At 43.7% G+C, this 22,720-nt stretch overlaps 1 protein-coding gene across 5 annotated transcripts in view; it reads right to left on the reverse strand.

The window, feature by feature from the left end:
• AIFM1 (apoptosis inducing factor mitochondria associated 1) overlaps positions 1-22,720 on the reverse strand; it is a 909,880-nt gene that overhangs the window by 794,663 nt on the left and 92,497 nt on the right. For 3 of the 5 annotated variants that reach the window (XM_069613093.1, XM_069613092.1, XM_069613096.1), the window contains one exon: positions 6,474-6,619. In XM_069613093.1, the coding sequence (XP_069469194.1) occupies positions 6,474-6,619 (146 nt within the window). Of the gene's footprint in view, positions 1-5,540; positions 5,666-6,473; positions 6,620-22,720 lie in introns of all 5 variants that reach the window. The other 2 variants (XM_069613095.1, XM_069613094.1) reach the window with 1 other exon arrangement.

Below are 22,720 nucleotides of genomic sequence, written 5' to 3' on the forward strand. Positions count from 1 at the left end.
TAGTACGGAGGTCGGTATTTGAAAATTGTATTAACTGCAGGGCAAGTTCTTTAACATCTCCCACCTCCTGTGTTCTGTTTAAGGGGTTATTGCTGTTGACTTTGTCTGAACAGCCTATTTCACGCTGGAGATTTATGTGAAATCTGATGTCATCGGAGAACGTCTTAAGCTAATTCATGAAGGGCCCCTGATGTCTGCAGTGTAATGTTTTTTTGAGTCGATCCCAGCTCTCATAAGGGAATGATGTACCTGGTATGGCGCTTCATAAAAGCGAGGAAGCGCTTGGCTCTAACCTCCCCAGGGAAGCTGGTAAAGGATAAATTGCTCACTGTTCTTGAGCCAGGGTGCCTCCTTTTTATCTGAACAGGGCAGTGTGAACATAGCCCTCCCTGTTACTGTCCCCTGCCCTGTGACGGGGGTTGAGTGATGGTGATCAGGAAATCCTCGCAGTACCCACCCCCTGGCCCCTTATCTTCTATCTTGTAGAGGCACTCTGGCCCATTTGTCATCACACTAGAACACCCCCACATCAAGCAATGGTATTTTCTTAATCAGAATGAATACATGCCTTTATGGCGAGATTGCCCCTTTACCAGGACTCGTCTCTTTGAGTGAGGAATACTATGAAAGTACTGGGAATGTCATCCCCAATTCACTACTGAACACTAGGCCCATGCAAGAACGGGAGTATCTTGCAGTGGTCGCAGAGTTAGAGGCACTAGGAGGCTTGAGTGGTTGTAACAAAGGCTATGCAGTTGCCTCAATGATGGAATGTGTATAATCACAAGGCGACGTCCTCTCGCAGCTCCCACTCTACAAGTGACACCATTGAATGATGACTCGCTCACAAGATGGTCGGCAGATCTAAAGTTCTTGTGGGCACAAGGCAAAGGATAAATGAGCAACAGGCATTATATATCCATATCTAAAAGATCTTGGCTATGTCCCTACCTTAAGAGGTTTTCACACCCATGTAAAGGGAAAGCATGCGCTAGTCTGGGTGGACGTTACTACTGCATTGTTTTGCATCAGCTCAATGCCAGGGATTGACGTTTGTCTGGCAGAGTATTTGTCATCACTACCAACATGGTCACGAGTGCAAGTTTAACTCCCAAGACTATCCAAATAATTTTAATTGTTTGTGGCACACCATCATCTCTCTGTGATAAGGGAATAAACAATGCCTTTACTTTGTCTTTAGGGACCCACAACAGGGGGTCACTAGGCATTATTGATGGATAAACTGATCATGGATATTTGCGTATGCTTTTCCACCAGCATCCCTAATTTATTGGGTGATGCAGAACATGCAGGAGACAAACACTCATTTTATGCGTACCTAGCTCTGCCAAACCTCTAAGTGATCCTGCTACCTCAATAGATGAGGGTGTGTCATGTGGTGCGTGCATCAACAAATCGATCCATTACAAGGTACACCAACTGAAACAGTAACATATTTTATTCTGGGTTAGCCTATAGTTAAAGATTTTCCTTTCGACATCGGCTGCATTATACTACATGCCAGGACAAAAGCTTATGGTGAAAAGGCCCAGTGGTAAAAGGGTTCATGGATGGAGATTAACCGTGTACACGTACCAATAAGTAGGCCAGTATTGGATCTGAACGCAGTTCCACATACTATTACCTCCATTTAACCCATTTCTCAAATGTTCCATAAAATCTCACTTTAAAGTTTGCTTGTAGTTTCAATCACTCCAGTAAGAAGTAATTTACTGCCTTCTCTGTGAATCAGCCATTCCTTACAATACAGAAAGAGAAGGTGCTCTACAGAACACATTTGATGGTCTGATCAAAGTTTATATTGGCTTCCACGCAACTAGATCAAATTTGCATTTTTTTTCGACGCAGCCACAATCCACTGCTGAGAGAACTCTGCACAAAGGATATTTCTCCTCCCGCTACTCTCTTCCTTCCAACTCCACCCACCTTCTCTACTATTACCTCCTTGTTCTGACCCTCCAGTCTCTCTAACTCCACCTACTGATGTTACTCTCCTGCTACTCCCTCTGCCTTCTACTCGGTCACTCTTGTTTCACTCTCTCAACCACTTTCCACTCACTCTTTACATTTCCTCTAACACTCACTCATGCATGGCCACTCGCAACATACAACCACTTGCTTTCACCAACCAATACCTCACCTTTTCTCCAAAACTCCACAATACATTCCACCGTCCTTCCTCCTTCTCGTCTCTTGGTATGCCACTGCCTCCTCCTCTCCTCCAACCTCACCGAACACTCCACACCTTATTTCCCCATTTCCCTTCTCATTTTCTCCTTCCTTATACCATCGGTCTTTTCCTAACCAATCGCCTCCCGACGTCCCCGCACATGAGGTGTTACAATGGGTGAAAAGCCCCACCCTTTCTTCCGTGCGGCCCGGCCGGGTTTAAACAATAGTAGACCACATTGGAGAGTGTTCTAGTATGCATTTGGGAGATGTGCTGCTGCAGAGTCTGATAAATCTGAGAAATTATTTTCCGATCAAAAGTCGCTCCATGCGAGTTGGTCAGAGACAATCTTTGCAGACTCTGTTGCAGCGGTGTACACTGGTAATCCATGCACAGCATTCGTGGCGGCTGTACAGACTTCCCGCTGCTTGACTTAGCAGGGCTCTCCCGTCTTGCTGGTTGTAATGACCTGTTGACTGGAGCCTTTGTCTAAAAGACTCTGGTGGATCGTTATCCTGTGGGCAGTCTGGCCCGACCTTGGTTGCATGTTGTGGTTCTCTGAAAAGCAAAGAAAGAAACTGGCCAGCATTGTTTGCAAGGTGTAGGGGTACTTCACAGTGTACTGTCAAAGCGCATGCAGGTAATAAGTGAAGAGAGGCCCTCCCAACTGCCACATTCCTCCTGTCGGGTAGGAATGGCTGCTTCTATCCTTGTAGGCCTCCTACCCATAGCTGCAAGGGGCTCTCCATCCCCTCTTCTTTCAGACTACATAGAAATATGAAAATATACATCTTTGCATCCTTTGTGGACATACAATCTCCCAATCTCCTTCCATCATTTGAGTAATGACCTCTTGGAGAATGATCTAAAAATGTTGTTACTGTATTTTGAGATCTGTTTAGAGGTCAGAAATACAGCATCAGTCTTTATGTCCCATCTATTTTGGCAATAAGAAAGTATGTTGAATATATGCACCTCTGGCACTTGTCCTTTGCAGTATTTGTTAAGTGTTCCTTTTGATAGGAGAGCTTCTGCTTACACTACCAGTAGCAGGAGGGAGGATTCCTCTTTTGTTCTGTCCTTTTTGTTGATACTGTATATACTTGTTTTTGTTTCAGGAATTTGGTTAAATATCCGATTACTTTTTCAGGCACACACGTTTCCTTGGTAATTACCTCCCAGCTGCAGTCCTAGTTTGTTCTTCACCCAAATGGGGAACTAACCATCATGGTTTCACAGGGGATGTACAGCTTGGTGGCTCCCCCCTTCCTGATCTTCGGATCACGCGATGGACATCAGTTTTGCCCTAGTTGGAACGGCTGTAGTGTTTGTTGCCATGAGGCAGCATGCGTCTGAAAAGCCTGCTTGAATCCCAAGCCTTGCATCCCCTATGGCCCGTTGGGTACATAAACCCTCTATGCAGCCTCGATGCTATAGCCCCTTGTGATCTAGTAGTTTAATTTTCCTTTATGGCCTGCTTCTGAGATTCATTCAAAGATGTTCACATTCATATAGCATGGTGATAATTTGGGCTTGAGTTTCTGACTTGAATCCAGACAGCTTGAGCATATCAAACCATGAAACTACCAGTGCGGTTGTGGCTGCTGTTCTTAGCATCATTTGGACTCGCACTGATGGGGGCGCTTGCAACAATATTCCCTACCCGGTGAACCGGTTTTACTTTTGAGTCTTGCTTCATCTGGATGAGGCTTTTTAAATGGGCTCTTGTACACCAATATCTTGCACAAAAGACTCAACTAGCTTTTGAACGCCTGGATATCCCTTCTGCACCCCTCAGTGTTTTGCATGCGGGTATTTTAATGTTTCATCACAGTATTTAACTTTCATAAGGCTTGTTGAAAGGAGAATATGTTCATGTTGGCCCACCCTGCCCTGCTCATTATCTTTGTGGCATGGAAATATCCTGTCAGATTTTGAATCTGAATCCATTTACATTGGGGACAAACATTTCTTCTTCCGATTTGTCTTCATGATCGAGAATGGCCACGACTCCTGAGGTTTCTGTGCTTCCATAGTTCATATCGTTGCAGGTTTGGAGTTTCACACCTATAGCCTTACTTTGCATAAAGGCTTTCTCTGATCATATCCTTTTTTACAGGCAAACTGTTTTCTTGGTGCCAAAACGCCTCATTGTGCTCTTTTGCTATGCAGTACCACAAAACCTTGTTTGGCGCAGGCCTTTTCCTCTGCAGCATACGTCTCCAGAGCATGTGACTTCACAGCACCATTCATCTCATGCCGTTTTGATGGCCTGTGTCGCTTTGGGCCGTGTTCTGATGCCACAATTGCTTGTGCCCAAATGTAAAGTATTTTTCTTTTTTTAATCGCAGCCTTTACTAGTTTTGTTTTTGTGTTTCTACGCCATCTTTATTCCCTCGTAATTTACTACAGGCACGAGTGTGGGGTGTGACTATCGGTAGCACGGTGTACTTTACACTAAGGCGGCTGTCCTTCACCAAATGGGGTTGAATGCCAACCTGCGATTTAGGAGTCACAGACAAGCCATTTTCAGTGCCCATGTGCAGTTCTGACAACATTTTGGCTTCAATATCTTTGACGCCGGAGGTTTCTTCCAACTATGTCAGGGCTTCCGATCGCCCAACCTCCCTGACATAGGTCATCTAATGCTGCTATTACCTTGTATTTATAAGGTTTGGGCCAGGAACTTGCACTCCTCGTGGCCCTGTGCAAGACCCAAGTGCAAACGCAGTCTGTGTGCTGAACAAATTCATGTTAGCAGGAGAGGCAAAACTTTGGAAAAAAGAAATGTAATCAAAGACTAGGGAGAGTTCTAATCATCAAAAATATTCTCATCCAACCCGTCTCCCTGGCATCAGTGGTTGTATGCTCTGAGCAAGCTTAAATGGTGTTCTTTATTTTCCTCTCAACTACGAAAACAAATGGCGACAATATACAATCCTTGAAGGGTCTCAACTTTAGTATTATCGTAGGTAACAGCAGTAGTTCATACATAGACCAAGGAAATTTTGGTATTTTCTAGGAGGTGTCCAACATGCCTATTTTGTGATTAACTCTTTGAAATCAGCAGAAATAGAAAGCAAGATGCGTTTGTTCTTTGAATTTCTTGATGGAAGTTTCTGTAACCAAGGATTTCCTTACATGGAATTCTTCAAAATTCCAGAATAATTTTCCATCGAATGGTAAAGAATGGAACATAATGCTACATTGTCAGCAAGCCGTGGTTTATTCTCATGCTGGTTAACAAGTTATACAATAAACAGCTATCACGGATAAATAATGTCCTCCACTTCTCAGCACCCCTCCCCCACAACGCAAACAAAACGTGAATTAAACCAAAGCCTCTTACATAAAGTCCTGCCCCTGTGACTGCGCCGCCTACAATTATGTAGTATACAAGGTGACTGCCATCTTTGCCTGGGAGACCCGTAGAGAGAGATCTAGAAGGGGATCTGAGATGCTGACACTGGCCAACTGAAAGAACAAACAGAAGAAAAGCAAACAAGATGGAAATAGAGAAAAACAAGCAGAGAATACGAAGATCTCAATTTGCTCAGTGCTTCACAACATACATACTGGGATTATGTTCAGTTGCCCCTCTTGTCTGAACATACAGAACTGAACACAATAGATGGAGTCAAACAACAAAACTGCAGAATACAGAATGTATATTAAAAAAACAAACAAATCAAAGCCTCGATATTTTCAGAGGCCTGCAGATGTGAGGGCATGCCACAGTATCCTTTAAGAACCCTTTTCCACAACGCTTTTCAATACAGTACACATGAGTAAAGTCCTTATTTTCGGATGCCCCCCCCCTTTTTCATCAAAACACTGAGTTTGTGGCTTGACCAACAATGAGTCCTATTGGAGTATTGATGCAGAACTAAACCCCGAATGATGCACATCAGTAACAGGCCCATCTCTTTAAAATATGAGCAGAAACATTAATTTCCAAGTTGGCCAATACCTGAAGATATATTTCACTGTTCGCGGCCATCCAAAATGAAGTTATTGCTTATCGCCAATACTGCACGCTCTTGTTATGTAGCAAGTTATTAAACACATCCAGCATAGTCATTACCCCAACAAAGGACATAGTTGAAAGGTTAAAGATGTGAGGTGTACTCCATCGTACTACTGTCCCTCTGGGATATAAACAGACAAGACTGACAAGACGACATACAGAATAGTAAAGACCTGCAAAAGCAAGGAAGCAAAAAACATACATTAGTTGCTGGGACTGTTTGCAGCTCATTTCAGAAGCTGTTGCTTTACTTACATATGCAACTGCTCCTACAGCTGAAAGGGCCACCATTATGGTATAATAACCAGAGTCCCCTTTGTCCCCAGGTGCACCACCAGAGCTAGCCATAAGCCTGGTCGTATGCTGCTCTATGGGGACAATCCATCGCTGCACCAAGTTACCTGTGGGATACAATTTATTAGACAAAAAAAAAAAAAATCACATCAAACCACACTGAAATTCTGTCTGCGAGCTAAAGAGACAACAGAAGATTACTATATTAACTGGACTCATTTCGGGTTAATACAGAGTATGATGAAAACTAATTCATAGCATGGCCCTTCCTGTATCAGATTTGTTACCGTATTAATCCGTTGCATAGTCATTTGCTGTCCAACATAACCCCACAAGAGTGTCATTTCTGTCTAGTGCACTCATCTGTATATTTCCTGCTTATCATGAGCATAGTCTCTTCCAAGGGCTTCTTGTTAAAACAATTTGCTTGGTCAGGGCTGTCACAGTATTGATACAAATTAACCACATGTACCCAAGGAGTGAACAACCACTAGAATAAATACAGCATCACAGGAGAATCCCCAAGCAGCTGCTACCAATTACTAGACTGCACTGCGACCATCAATGTATTTATTTATTGTATTTGTTATACGCCCAAACCCGGAGGTATCGCAGGAAAGCTTTCTGGTTACAGGTTGTGTTACAAAACATACACGTCAAACAGGATACAGAAGTGAAATGCATGCATTACCAATTATGTCCCACTTATCTCACTAACAGTGTCACTCAAAAAAGGTCAACTAGACCCCTCAGATCAGGCTCTAGCACACACTTTATCCCTAGATTCGAGAGCTGCCGGGCAGGGGGGGTACTAGCTTCCCAGATCTGCAACTCCCTCCCCATGCACATCAGAAATTAACTCTCCCACCAGCGCTTTAAGAGTCTTATCAAAACTTGGCTATTCAATCAATTATAACCAGTATCACTGCATACTGAAATGTTTAGGCCGGTTGCTGTAACTATCCCGTCTCCCTAACTGTTACCTGTATGAAACGTAATGATGCATCTAATCCTACCTGTATTGTAACTTCCTCTGCATCCAAATAAGCAATCGCATGTAACTTATGCCATGATACCTGTGGGTTTGGGCATGTAACAAATGCTATAAATAAAAAATAAAAAAATAGCCTGGAGCGGGTCGATCTGGCCATAGCCATGGGGTCGTGGTAAAGCCAATATTAGTTGAATTTGTTAAATAGCCAAGTTTGATGAGCCTCTTAAGGCGCAGGTAAGATGGCTTGTTTCTAATGTGCATGGGGCAAGGTATTCCAGATCTTGGGTGCTGCTACTGGGAAGCTAGAACCCCCCCCCCCCCCGGCCTTGAATCTAGGGAAAAACCAATGTGTGCTAGATCCGGATCGAAGGCATCAGGTGGATTTTATTTTTTAGGCGACAGTTGTTCAGGTAGGATGGAGCATCCTTAGTCATGCATTTATGTGCAATGGTCAGTGTCTTGAATAGGATTCTAGCTAGGATGGACAGCCAGTGCAATTCCCTCCTCATGTGGGATATGTGGTCGTTTTGCTTTAGTCCGAAGGCTGCCATAGGGCTTTAACAATTGCAATTTAGTCAGGTTAGTACTTGTAGTTTCTAGTAGGGGGGATGTTGCTCCGACCAGGCAAAAGTCCAGCAACCATGGAAGAGCAGGCATTTCATATCTCTGAAATAATTGGGGTTAAAGTCATGCACCCTTTGCGGCTTTGTGCACCCACCAATTAATTTAAATCAATGTAAAACGTGATAGGCTTTAAGCAGGTACCTGGTGAATTCTAGAGTATGCTTTTACCCTGTACCATCCGACATTCAACTTCCAGACAAAGCTCACTTGCTCAAGGCCATTCTGCTGTTCCAACACCGAAATTGAGTTCGGAGATATGGATTTCCCCAAATTACACTTTTATACCATTGATTTAATGTGCCCAGATTATTATGCTGCACCCCCAGCAAATGAACATAATCTTGGTTGAAACAGCCTTGCTGCTGTTAGATCACTCAGGTCTTTAGTTTAAAGCTGTATTTATGGTTCTCTCATTCATGAAACAATCAACATCAGTAAAAACAAATAGTTGACAGAAGGATATCACGCATTTATTTCCATTACTTTCCAATTAACTTACCCCATTATTTAAAACCAATTCATGATAGCTCGGAATATTGATTCATAATAACAAAAGGTTCAGCAGAGTGCCCCTAAAATATCTGCTCTCTTTTACAGTCAGAAAATGTACAACAAGAAAGCGGACATGAAGATATTGGGAGAACCAGTCAGTAGAATGCCGAAATTCGACCCACTGCCATCACCTACCAGATTCGCACCCACCATAATGATGCCAACTCGGTACCAGTGGGATATTTCTCTTCTGAGCGAGCTTATGTCACTATTTGGACTTTTAAAGCCTTTGGCAATAGGGAAATGTCGTGCGTGTGGGGGATTCAGGGGTGGGGACGGAAGCTATTTCATTAGCAGATGGTGCCTTGAAGTGTCTTCGGGGGACAAAGAAAGCCTCCATTACAAAAATCTACAATTCGCATTGAAGAGGGGTGAATACACTTTGCAGAGAAGTACAGTTAATTTCAAAAGCCAACAGCTCTCTGGATTTCTGGTAAAAACAGACAGTGACAAATGGAACGATGTAACACCACACAGGGTAAGCTCCAACCTTCTATGTTGCTTTATTGATGCATTTTAGGCACAGATTCTGCAAAGAAGGGCTCATACTTGGGCCAAAATTCCAAGATTACCTACGAGTAATCACCACTGTGCCGATTTCATCTCGTTTTCATCCCGTCTCACGAGTTGCTCATACACCCTAGTGTGTATACCTTGAACTGCCTTTGGGACAGAAGCCAGAAAATACTCCCAATACAAATTGGGAGAGACACGTAGGAGGTTGCTCCCTGCTTTCATTCACACAGCTCCATGAATATGTTTAAACCAGTCGGAAACTTAGTGCCACAGGAAGAAGCCTTCTCTTATAACTGCCTGATCGGAAGAGGTAAACTATATTTTTAATGTGCAGGAATACCTCTGTGCAAAGAAATATTCACAAAACATTTCTATTTTACAAGTATAACCTATTTTTACTCGGTTACAGAGTACCCCCATTGGGAATGAGACTTTTTTTTAGGGTGTAAAAAAAGTAAAATGTTACTCCCTAAAAAAGAAAATTGTACTCGCCACTTTAAAAAATAGGGAGTAAAATATTCCCACTTCAAAATCCTTATGTGGAGCACTAAATACAAGGATAAGAAGTCAAAGGTAAAACCAAAGTCCTCTTCAATCTGGGTTTCATCCAGTCATTCTACCACTCTTTGCTGTCTCAGGTCTCGCCTCTCTTCACACTATGCCAAAAACTGCTCTTTGTACTCCTTGATCTATATGCGATTTTCCGCTCGTTGACCACCCATGCAGGTGGTCTATGGGGTTGTTTTGATCTGGTTTCAATCTCATCTCACAAACCACCCCACCTCTGTCTCTTGAGCTGGCCTTTCCTCCCATGGTGTACCCCCAAGGGTCTGTCCTCAGTCATTTTCTCTCTACACTCTCTCCCCCCAAATGGGTTCTATCATTACTTCCTTTGGCTTTTCTCACCACCTCTATGCGTACGATTCGGAGATCCTTCTTGCCTTTTTTCGACCTTCTCCGACTAAATCGCTCCTTCTCAGCTTATCTGCTAGATAGACTATCTTGGATGTTTTCTCACTATCAACACCATAATCCAGCAAAAACGGAAGTTCTTTTCTTTCCTGCTTTCTCCATTCCTCCCTCCCCCCCCCCATCTCTGCATCTGCTGGTAATCTGAGTAATGCGACTCCTCCCCCCCTCCATTCTCATCTCACATTTCTTCTACCTGCAAGCTGCTGCCTATTTCAACTTTTCTATATCCATAAAGCCTGCCAGCTCTCAACTGTGTATGCTTCTAAAATACTCATTTCATCCTTCGTATACTCCAGTTTATTCTATTGTTCTTGCTTACTACTTGGTCCTTCTCACCTACAGTCTTGCTCCACTCCGCACAACCTCCTTCGATCCACGTTCTTTGCACTCTCCTTATGATTCTATTTCCACTGCTTTGCATTCTCTTCAGGGGCTGAACTTAAAAAAAAAAAATGTCACCTGGCTTTAATTTCTCTGCTTACTATTTAAATGTCTCTACAGTCTTGCTCGGCTGCATTTCTCTTTTTGGGTCCCCTTTTATTCTCCTTCTCGTTCCCTTTGCTCCCAGTCTCTCTTGCTTCTGGTGGTTACCCATCCTCCCTGTGATTCATCTAGTTTCTGCTCCTTCTCCCTCCTCACCCCTGGACTGCCCTCCCTCTTTCTATTCGATCTCCGACTTCTTGCTCTCTGTTCAGAACTCATTTGCCAACTGATTTTATTGTCATACCCTACTGCTGTACCGTTTGGACCGCTGAAGCGCTTATATTTTAAACATTGGATGAATAAAAATAAAGTCCAACCGGGGGAATGCCCAAAGTTAACTACACTGACAAAACCCCTCGGCCTCACCATCCAGCAAATGCCTATTCAAATATGGTCAGGCTGGGTAAGCCCTCCCCAGAAATGTATGCATAGTAGAAACAATACCTATGAAGATAGATGACACTTAACGGGTATTACCAACTTTAACATTATCCCATCTACTCTCCTGGTCCCAGTCTTCACATAGCAAAGGTGCATCAAACAGTACCTAACTTACCTAGCCCCGAATGCACAAAGGAATACGTTCTTCTAACCACACTTCTAATTAGTACAAAAACAGTTTACATATGGACGAACTCCAAATGAACTGTAAACTGAGGAGACAAACATCCTATGTTTAATGGCACACAAATGTATTTTAGAGAGGCCCAAGCGGCTGACGTGCAAACCACAAAAAATGTGCACATTTTTAGCTTCAGCCTCGCTGTCATCCACTCCAAACCCTCAGTTGCCAATTTAGTACTACGTGGCAAACGGAAGGCAACACCTGGAAAATGGTGGCAATACCTGGGTCTATGATGCGAGAGTGTGGCAAATATCTGTCCAATAGCTATACACAAGACGAAACTGCTGGTTTTGCCGATGCTTGCCTTATACAGGACGTCAGTGCATGGAACAGAGGAGAAGATGTGCATATAGCTCATAAATCAAGTGGGGGGAAGGCATACATGGTGGGATTTTCGTGTTTACACCAAGAGCTCATTTACAGCAGCAATTAAGTAATGAACTTATAAGACTCCTTAGAAATTACATTGGAAGGACTGCCCAGTACATTGAGATGTTACTGCGAGATGGCGCTAGCTCAAAGAGGTCTTGACGGGAGGGTAAAAGTCACACACAAGCCCCGTGTGCATCCTCGCATCTCATCTGCAATGCAATGGTTTTGATGTGGCAGAAAAAAATAAAACTGATATAAAGACTAAAGATTAAGTGCGCCGAGATGTTATGACGGTCACTGCAGAAAGACCCATCTTAACTTCTCCAAACCGCTCCACAACCATGATGAGGTAAAAGTCTGAACTGTTTTTCTCCAGCATCACGGAAACAAACAGCTAAAATGTGGCCCCCACTGTACAGATATCATTTACTTGCTACCAAGTGTCATTTTAAGGTCGGTTCATTACATGTGGCTAATCGCGGGAAACCCAGTGGGTCTTTTTGCAATTTTTCTACTTTAGATTGGTCACAAACCGCATCTACAACATGCATATGAGCGCACATTGTGATGAGAATTCATCACCAAAGGGAGCTCCGGTTTGCAAGGCATTATTTATTAGGTTTTTAAGGAGCTTTTTTGAGAAACAGTCAACACAAGGAGACACTTACCATGACTCTCTCCAAGGCCCTCCCTCAACTGTGCCACTGTCTATTTGGTCAGAGAGCTACAGGTGGCAGGAGGGCATCAGTGTGCGACAAGGTCACCCAGAGGATGCTGAAGAATAGAGTTTTGGGGTCCCTGGGGCGGGCAACACACTGGGACATCCCCCAATGCATCCATCACATCCCCATCTTCGAGTGCTGCACTCCCCCGACGGAGCCCTAGCATCAATGCAGCCCCAGACCTGGGCCCCGCCTCACCAGGGCGTTCAGGGAAACTCCCGACAAACAGCACAAATGACCATCCCCGTCAAACTATAATCCTAGCATTGCAGACTGCATCAACACGAAAGCATAATAATTCTCAGCATTGATGAATGCACCAACAAGTCTTTTCAAAAGGAAACTACAAGGCTCACCCGCATACATTCGGGATAGCTTGCAGACAAGGGAGACCGTGAACAGAAGAGTGCCATGTCGGCAGCTGTATGTAGGCTTTGGAGTCTGGTGACTGGCAGTAGGCAGCCTCTTGACTCTAGATCAACCCGCCCCTCACCCCCCATTTTCTAGCTTTACTGCACGGAGCCTCAGCCCAGTGGAGTTGACTTTGGAAATAATTACACATGCAGACGCTGTAGTTCTATCGGGGTCTCTCACGCTTTATGCACGCATACATCCATCCAGACAACTCGCAAATAATACATACAGACACGCTCACTTAATTGCAGCGCCTGTCCCGGCACCTCTGGCCGGCTTGGCACCTGCGCACGGCAGAGTGCCGGGCGCAGGCCAGGCATGGACGCCAGTTCTCTCTGTTAAGTTTACAATTACAATATATATAAGGATACACGATCGTTTGTTCTTTTAGTTTGTTTATTCATAAGAGAGTACCCCCGGCCTCGGCACAACGTCTCCTCACCCGAGAACTGAATCCCACGTTCCAGGAGACGTTGCACCGAACCCGGGTATGGGTTCTAGAATTAACAACATCATAACATCTCCCCTCCTCAACAACAAAAAAAAAATGAACAGTAACATGGACAACTTGTCAAAGAATAAGAACATTAAATAATAATGTAAATACTTGAAAGGATACAGAACATGGAATCTTCCTTGAATTCGTTAATACTCCAGTAAAGTCACATGTTTGCTAATAATAATATATGTAATCTTCCTTGACACGTGGTATCCTTTTCCTGGTTTTCATTCCAGAGCCATCATTATCTATGCTGTCTCTATGGCATGCCATTTTGGATGATGATGGCTCGACTTCCACCTGGACACCTCTCCCTTCCATCCTTTCATTGTCATCCATCATCCGTTTTATTTTCTCATCAGACCTGACAATGTCATCACATGACCACCTGCTTCTGTCTTCTAATGTCACAGACTTATTAGAACAATCTACAACTCTTTGTGGATAACGATACTTAGATTCACCTTTCATGACTCTTCTTGGTTCTCTCACTTGAATCCAATCTCCAACTTTAGTCTTGCTCTCTACTGCATTTTTTTTTTGTCATAATATTTCTTGTGCTTCTCTTGTTTATCCTTCACTCTCCTAATGACTGCTTCCATATCCACAATTTTAGTCTTATTTGACATCAACCAAGCTGGCCTCAACCTGTTATTGGCAACTCTTCCCCTCATCATGGTGAATGGTTCTTCCTCTGTTGTAGAATGTGGCGTGAATCTATAAGTGATTATAGCTTCCTTGAGAGTTTCTCTCCATGGCATATTGTTTACTATAGCCAACTGAATGGTATCTTTAATGAAACGATTCATTCTCTCCACTAGTCCATTCCCCATGGGATGATACAAAGCCGTGGTCTTGTGTTTGATAGCTCTCTCTTTGAGAAACTTTTGTATCTCAATCGACATGAATTGTGCACCATTATCTGATATTAACTCTAAAGGCTCTCCTTCCCTGTTAAAAATTTCTTCAAGAAATTTCTTGACTTTCATGGCTGACACTGATTCCTCCATAATACCACATTCTATCCACTTTGATGTATAATCAAGCAAAACAATAATATAAATTTTGTGAGGTTCCAAAATCTCATATGGACCTGCTATATCAATAGCCAATTTCGTCCAAACAGAATCTGGTATGGAAACAGGCTGCAAGGGTGTGGCTCTGGTGATCCTTCCTTTGTCGCTAACTGCACATGCAGAGCATTCTTTAACAATATTTTCAATTTCACTCCACATATTTGGCCACCAAAAAGTCTCTCTTACTCTCCTTTTTGTAAGGTTTCTGCCTATTTGTCCCTCGTGTGCTATTTCCATTATCTTCTCTCTCAAACTCGAGGGTGGAACTATTCGATCTCCACGAAATATACAGACTTCATCACAAGACATTTCATCCTTCTTATCCTGCCATGCTGAAACTTCATTATCCATTTCTTTCCAATCACTTTTAATAGCTTTTCTTAACTTCACCTGTTCTTCATCCATCCCGCTGGCTTGGATCCAATATTCCTTAGTAAAACTAGGATGTATTTGTGCTATCACACTGTCCATCTCCACCACTTCTTCTTTCGCCTCCTCATCTATCGAGGAACACGGCAAACGAGAAAAACAGTCAGCAACCATGTTAGTTCTGCCTGGAGTGAAGCTAACAGTAACATTGTATTGCATTATGATCAGAATCCACCTTCTGATCCGAGGAGACATCAAATGTGAATTTTTCGGACTCAAGATATGAATCAAGGGTTTATGGTCAGTCTTGATCTCAATGGGACTCCCCGATATTAAACCTTTGAAGTGTTCCAGAATCCACATTACTGCCAAAGCTTCCTTTTCTATAGTGGAATAATTTTTTTCAGCATCTCTTAAAGATCTAGAAGCAAAAGCAATTGGAACTGCTAGTCCATGTTGAATTTGTTCTAGTACACCTCCTAGTCCCACATTGCTGGCATCAACTGAAATGATGGATTTAGCCCTACAGTCAAACATCTTCAAAGCGGGGGCTTTGTTTATCAATGTCTTGATGGTATCCAATTCACTTTTGCATTCGGCTGACCACTCAAATTTAACACCTTTTTTCATCAAACTCCTCATACAATTCGTTCTGTCCGTGTAGTGATCAATGAATTTGGAATAATACTCCGTCAAGCCCAACAAGCTCCTCAACTGGTCTTTGTTTGATGGTTCAGGCAAATTGAGTATGGTATCCACCAGACCCTCCTTGGGTCTTATTCCTTCACTATCGATACAATGGCCCAAATGGGTTACTTCTCTTTTTTTATCTTGCATTTTTCAATTTTTAATGCGAGTCCTTTCTGTTGTAATATTTGCAAAACTCCAATAAGTTTGGCATCATGATCTTCTTCCGACATAGCTGAAATCAAAATATCATCCTGAAAAAAATATACGCCACTTAAGCCTTCAAACAAGATTTGCATTAGTCTTTGAAAAACAGCAGCTGCAGATGCCAATCCGAATGGCATCCTCTTGAATTGAAAAGCACCCAACGGAGTTATGAAGGACGTGCGATGTCTAGATTCTTCCTCTAACACAATCTGATGATATGCAGAAGATAAATCAAGCGTGGTAAAGTATTTGGCAGGTTCCATGGTTGAGAGCATCTCTCCTATGCTTGGTAAAGGGTGGCGATCAACCCATATTCTGTTTAAATCCCTTAAATCAACACATTCGAATATCTCCCTTAGGTTTTCGCACTATCACAATGGGAGACAACCATTCCGAGCTTTCTATAGGCTCAATTATATCATGGAAGCATAACCTTTCCAATTCTTTCTTCAACGGTTCTCTAGTGCCCACCGGTATACTTCTCACTTTATGGACAACTGGTATGGTTCCTTTCTTTAGAATGATGCGATGTTTGAAACCTTTGAGCATACCTATCCTGTCATTGAATATTTCAGGAAAACTTTTCACTAGAGTGGCATCAGAGTCGCAACATTTGTCCTTAACACTCATAATGGGATTGCTCTCCCGGATGAATCCTAATTTTTAAGGCTGCTTGTTCCCACCAACCTATTACGGCAAAACCTTCACGAGCCACATACAACTTGCAATAAGTTTGTCTCCCTTCAAAGGTTAATTGGACCCAGGTGTATCCTACTATGTCTATCGGAGACTTCCCATACCCCGTGGCTTTTACTTTAGTGATATACAAATCTTCATGTTTTTTTTTTATTTAAAACCTTCTGAAATGTGTCTTCATCAACTATGGTATACGGGGAGTCTGTATCCACCATAACTTGTATGATAATTCCATCAATAGCCATTGGTACCCATGAGTCTATACGTTTTTCTTTAGAAGAAAGAGCCAGAATTTGCACTTCATCAATTTGTGTAGATATGGCCACTATATCATCCGATCTGGGATCATTTTCTACAGCACTCACACCTGAAGTGGCACGTTTAAAAGATTGGCGATAGCTTCTGTTGCCAACTCCCCGCATGACACTCCTTCCTTTCCCTCTAAGGCTTCTGCACATTTTGCCATAATGTCCCATCTGACCACATTTGAAACATTCAGCACCATTAACTGGACAGTCCTTTTCTGGATTTGTATGCTTGTACCAACCACACCTACCACAATTGGTTTGCGATCGTGAATACATCTCATTACTCCGTCTCAAACCTGAGTTAACATCTGATCTCACAAACTTTTTTACCATGGCTACCAGCGCTTCCTCTTCTTTATTCATTTCGCTGTTTCGGATAGCTTGAATAGACCCTTTGTCAATTGCTTCTTGTTTACTTTGCACCTCTTTCATACATTTATCTCCCAGTTCAATGGATCGTGCGATCTCTACTGTCTGTTCCAAAGATGGATTTTTCGCTTGCCACAACCTCTGTTGTATTTTAGGATCAGCAACATGAAGAACAATTTGATCTCTTAGTTATTCATCGCAATCTCCAGTAAATTCACATGTAGATATGAGACCTCTCAATGCTGCAATATACATGTCAATGGATTCATTCCTAAGTTGTTTTCGGGTAAAAAAAATCTGTATCTTTCTAAGACTACATTGGTTTTATTCCCAAAATGCTTTCCCAGTTTTGCCAAGGCGGTTTCATATTTCCTTGAGCTAGACGTGGAATCTTCAGATCCACCTGCGATGTCAGCATTATGAGGTAATGTTCGAAATATTCTTAATGCTTCAGCCCCTATGCAATTTAGCAATGTAGCCTCTTTTAAGTCGTCATTGAATTTAGCACCACCGATGGCCCTCATGTATACTTGAAAATTATCTATCCACTGTTCCCAAGGGAAAACTGGACATCCAGGCTGAGCCAAAAATTTCTCTGGTGCCATGATGTTCCGCATGTTGAGGCTTTAGGCTTGTGGATTGTTTGTATTTGCCAATTGCTGCTGTCAATATATGTATAATGTGCCACAGATCTCTTTCCTTACATAGCCATTGTCTTCCAATTATAAATATTTCTTATGGTTTCGCTATTTACTTTTCTAGTGAGATTTTCACCATGTTGTAATTGTCTGTAACACTAATATAATGCACACATATGTCCTCTTTTCATGTAAATAACCTTTGTGCTTCTGGTAGATGTGTTTTCTATTGTAAACTCTGTCTTCATATATTTGTTTGCATAGCCGCTCAGTCGTGCGACTTTATGTATGTATCACTTTCTTCAGATTACAGTTTCCGCGTAGTATCAGATCAATCTGTGATCGTACACACTGGGAAAGCCGTTCACTAGCTCCGTTATAATGTATGCGATTTCCCTAAGATGGCGGCACGTATAGGACGTTTAAGGTCCTTTACTCTATTTTTTCTCGTACGGCAGGACGTATACGGGAAGCTGTCCTCATCAATACAGTTCACGCCGACTTTAAACAATGCACTACTTATTTTCAACGTTGATCGGTGATCGGTGAACGTTGCTGTATCTTTACACTTTATCCAGTAATTAAAACGCTGTTACCTTCAGATTGGCGGCAGTTGTATTTGTTTTCCTTCGTCAAGGCGTAATTAAACGTTGGTTCAGCCGACCGTTCCACGGTTTCTTTCCTTCACGGGAACTCTTGACGGAACGGGCTGGCTCCTCGTTGCCACTTGTTAAGTTTACAATTACAATATATATAAGGATACACGATCGTTTGTTCTTTTAGTTTGTTTATTCATGAGAGAGTTCCCCCGGCCTCGGCACAACTTCTCCTCACCCGAGAACTGAATCCCACGTTCCAGGAGACGTCGCACCGAACCCGGGTATGGGTTCTAGAATTAACAACATCATAACACTCTCTGGGCACCGCCATACTGATTTCATCACGCATGCACGGCAGCCGGGCATAGGCGATATTCTTGGAGGTCATGGGTTGCCATAACTAACACGCACGCCGCTGACCTCGTTCTCAGGAGAGGAGGGGTATTTAAACTACTTTCTCCCTCCTCGGTTAAGTGTGTCTTAATGCGTTCAGTCGGAACCCTGTTTGTGTGCTTTCCAAAGCCGTTTTGTCCTCATTCCTTTGTCTGGCTAACTGCTTGCCTGGTCCTTCCTGACCTCCTTACCTTAAGTGAATACATATGAAGTGTCCCAAGTATGGACATTCTCGTCCCTCGCACACCAATATACTATAAAAACAGTCAAAGACTCACCATCAGCATAACAGGATCATTTGCTGGACAGAGTCAAATCATCACCTCCTTGGGGCTGCAGTCCCGGCTTGCCGTGCGGCCGGACTGCTCTTGCGGACCTCGCCCAGATGCACCACAACCAACCAAAGATGCAGAACACATACGCAGGTTAAACGAGGCGCTGGTGTTGACAGAGTCTCCAGCTGATCCATGCATCCACTACCCGAGGTACCCGTGTGATCTGGCCTCTATGCCCCACAGCAAACCAAGGGAAACTGAAGGAGCAGCTCCAGCTCTAGTGCTGCAATGTCTTCCAGAGTCACCGGAGTCCACCGGCAGGCCATGTTATAGGCTATATGCTTCTACAAAGGCACTCAGGAGCAGGAGTACATGCCAGCCTACTCTAATCTCAAAGTACATTCACAATACCAGGGAGATCCCTGAAAAGTAAGAGGGGCGGGGCAGCACCGACATCTGGTTTGATAGTATCTGGATTGGGAGTGGACGGGAACCTCTCATACAGGAGTCTGAGGCATACCAGATAGAACTCAAGAGCAAGTCCTACCCCGGAAGTGGGTTCTGGCAAATTCTCGTTTTATCCTCCCCTCCCACCCACTTTGTGCTAGTCTTTTTCAAAGCAGTTCACAATTGCATCACACCGTGGCCCATACAACCAATGGTTGTCAGTCTCTGCATTAGAATCAATACAGTAATCCCGAAAGAAGAAACACATTAGACGAGAGCGATAAGCCCCACCCCCAATTCCATCAGAACTGTCCTTGCTCCAGAAACTGCAGGCAGCCAAGAATCACCATTGAAAATAGCAACTCTCTGGAAGCATGCGCTACTGGTGTCCCAAGCCAGGAGAAAAAGCACTGGCAGAACAAGCCATACGTAGCTACCAGCAGAGCCGCATCACGCTTCCAGGGCCGGCAGAGACACACTGCCTCCGGCAATTTACTCCCTAGACCACCAAGGACATGAGAGAAACAACATTCTTGTGAAACAAAAGACAGATTGCTGGAGAGCTGACTTTCCGAAGGAGAGAGTAAGCCCTAAAACCTGCACTAAGAGCTGAATAAAGGGATTGCCTGCACTGGGTCCTTTCGCGCCAGTTTAGACTTAAAATTGTCACATCATATTGCTCCAGGATTCATGATGTCTGCAAAGCTCTCTGTTCGCAAAGCAAAAGGTCCCTTTTGGTCACACTTGAGGTCCAGTGGCAAGAAAACTGATGCAACAACACAGGGCAATAAAGATCAAGTAAGCTTGAGAACACTACAAAGTGGCTGGCGACACCTAGAGCACCTTTCACGAAATCAGTCCTTTGTGACTATTGATGCACTGGAGGAGGGCATTTCCAAAATGGTTCAACAAGAAATGCAGGTGAGCCATGGTTAATCACCATAAATCTCACTAAAATTAAACAGGATTTTGGTCAGTTAGGATAAAGAGCGAACAATGAAACCTCAGTGGAAAATATTCAAGTATTAACCTAAACTCACTGCAATCTCAAGGTGACCACGGGGATGCTGCGTTGACCTGCCTGAGAGATCTTGAAAATAGACATGGACAGTAGACCCACTGACAGGAGAGCCTTCAGGTTCCCGGCATTATGGAGGTGACATAGGGTTTCAAATCTTAAGGAGTGGATGCAGGTAATGTTTCAAACCCCATTTCCTGTAGTAGCAATGGGAGATTATTTTGGACCACCATTTATAGAATAGGTCTGTTACGTAGGAGGAGCAAAGGCTGTACCCACGGAAACTACCATGAAGTTTCACAAATACTTTTATTTATATAGTGCTGCAAGCCCGCAGGCATCAGAGCGCTGACAAATATGACGTAAAACATAAAACAAACTAGAACCATATATTGGGGGGGGGGGCGTGGAGGGGAGGGACAGTATACATTTTTACAATTCATTTTTACACCGAATACTTCAAGCAATAGAATTCATTCTGAACTATTTCACTACAAGTTTTAAGTTCGAGGAACCTTTAAGTAATTGCAGTTACTCAAGTAAAAAGGATAGTTACTTGCTCCACATCCCACTGATAATCAATCCCCATTGTCCTGGTTACACCATTCAAGTCTTCGAACCAGTTTCACATCGGAGCATCTAACTACTCGATGTCGATTTTTCCTTTGCCAGCCCATAGCTTTGTTCCTTAATGCGTCTCTTGGCTCCCGCCTACTGGGTTTCTCTATATTCGCAATGACGAAGTTCCTTCCATCCATAACAAAAATCGCATAGTGACTTATCCTTGGGTACTGACATTTGCGATTTCCTAACTCAGGTGTTGGGGATTCACGGACAACGTACGGCTTGTCACAGATCGCTCAGTGTCCATGAGGCCCGGTTTGTACTGCTCCACCTCCACCAAGGATGCAAGTTTTTCGTTACATACTGAAGCGGGGACACAAGGCCCAACTTTTGAAAGGGGGCCATTAGAAATGCTGACATCATTTGATATTAACTCAAAGGTCAACAAAGTACGGTCACTTTCAATCAATAAAAGGAGCGGACTGGTCACCAGATCTTACGTGATCAAGGGATTGTCCACCCTGATGAGAGGATAATTCCCTACACAATTGTCAAGAGAGTCCTTCCAAGAACAAAAATTGAAAGCTGTTACACCGATTCAAATCTTTTATTATATTGGCTTTTATCAACATCCACTGCTCTGGAGTGGTCTGCACCTGGGACACCTCATCCAGAACCGGCCGACCCAATGCGGGAAAAGGGGTTTGAGGCACAGGGTTAATCTCGATACCGACGGAAGACAAGAAGGGCATGATGGACGCAGAGGACGCGCAGGTATCCTCAATCACACACGATAGCTTACCAGTATCCGTCCCCTCCTCTTTTATCCACTTAACCATGACCAATTCCTTACTTCCCTCATTCAGAGTTTTAGAAACCCCTATATCAGGGAACAACTGCACCCTCTCAGTACACTTCCTTTGCTGCAACCTTGGTCTCATAAATTGACTCAATGCCTGAACCTCCATTATGAGGGCCCCAGGGTGGAACGGAGTGGGGGGATAGCCCTGGGCGTAGCCGTGGAAATACGCAATGAAGAAAGACATTGTGTGACTCTCAGATATGGGACGATCTCCTGTTAGGGCCTGACACTTCAGAAATATCAGGATTTGACTGCAAAGACCCTGCAGAAAAGGCAAACCTTCAGGCCAAGGACATAAGCTTTGGTCAAAAATGGACTACAGATGGTCCATCCCATTTGCAATGATCTTTGGAAGGGCATGCAGGTGTGGTGCACCTATCTGTATGAAGCAGCAGCTCTACTGGGCGTGGATTTGTGACATGCCGCCAGACAGGGAAAAAAAAAAACAAAAAAAATAAAAAACGGACAGCAGACTGTGCCCACCAGACAAGGAGGATGACCAGCAAGGCTGCCCTGGTGGGAAATTCAAAACCTTGCCACAACGCAAACCTGTCTACTGAAAAATATTGGAACCTTTTTCTTCTCAAGAGTGTCAAATGAGGGGGGCGTGTCTAACCGCCATGTAAGAAAGTCGGGCTTCGTTACAGCTCCGCCGATGCGTCCAATATACTGCCGCCAAACTGCACCTTTGCTGTGGTGAAACAGCATCAGCAACCCACGAACCCATGAAGAAGTGCCCAGTGACCCATCGACAGAAGTTTTGGACCGCTGCGTGCCCCCAACGTGGAGAAGCACCGTGGTGAACAGAGAAAGAGCGAGCCCGAAAATGGCAGCTGCCTACTGACTGCCTGAGAGCCGAGCTCCGCGCCCGACACCGAGGCGCAGCGCGAGCGAAGAGGCTTACCCCAGCTGCGGCTGAATAAGGCG

Source organism: Ambystoma mexicanum, chromosome 5p (assembly GCF_040938575.1).
Source record: "Ambystoma mexicanum isolate Mex_15411 chromosome 5p, UKY_AmexF1_1, whole genome shotgun sequence".
NCBI classification, from domain to species: Eukaryota; Metazoa; Chordata; class Amphibia; order Caudata; family Ambystomatidae; genus Ambystoma; species Ambystoma mexicanum.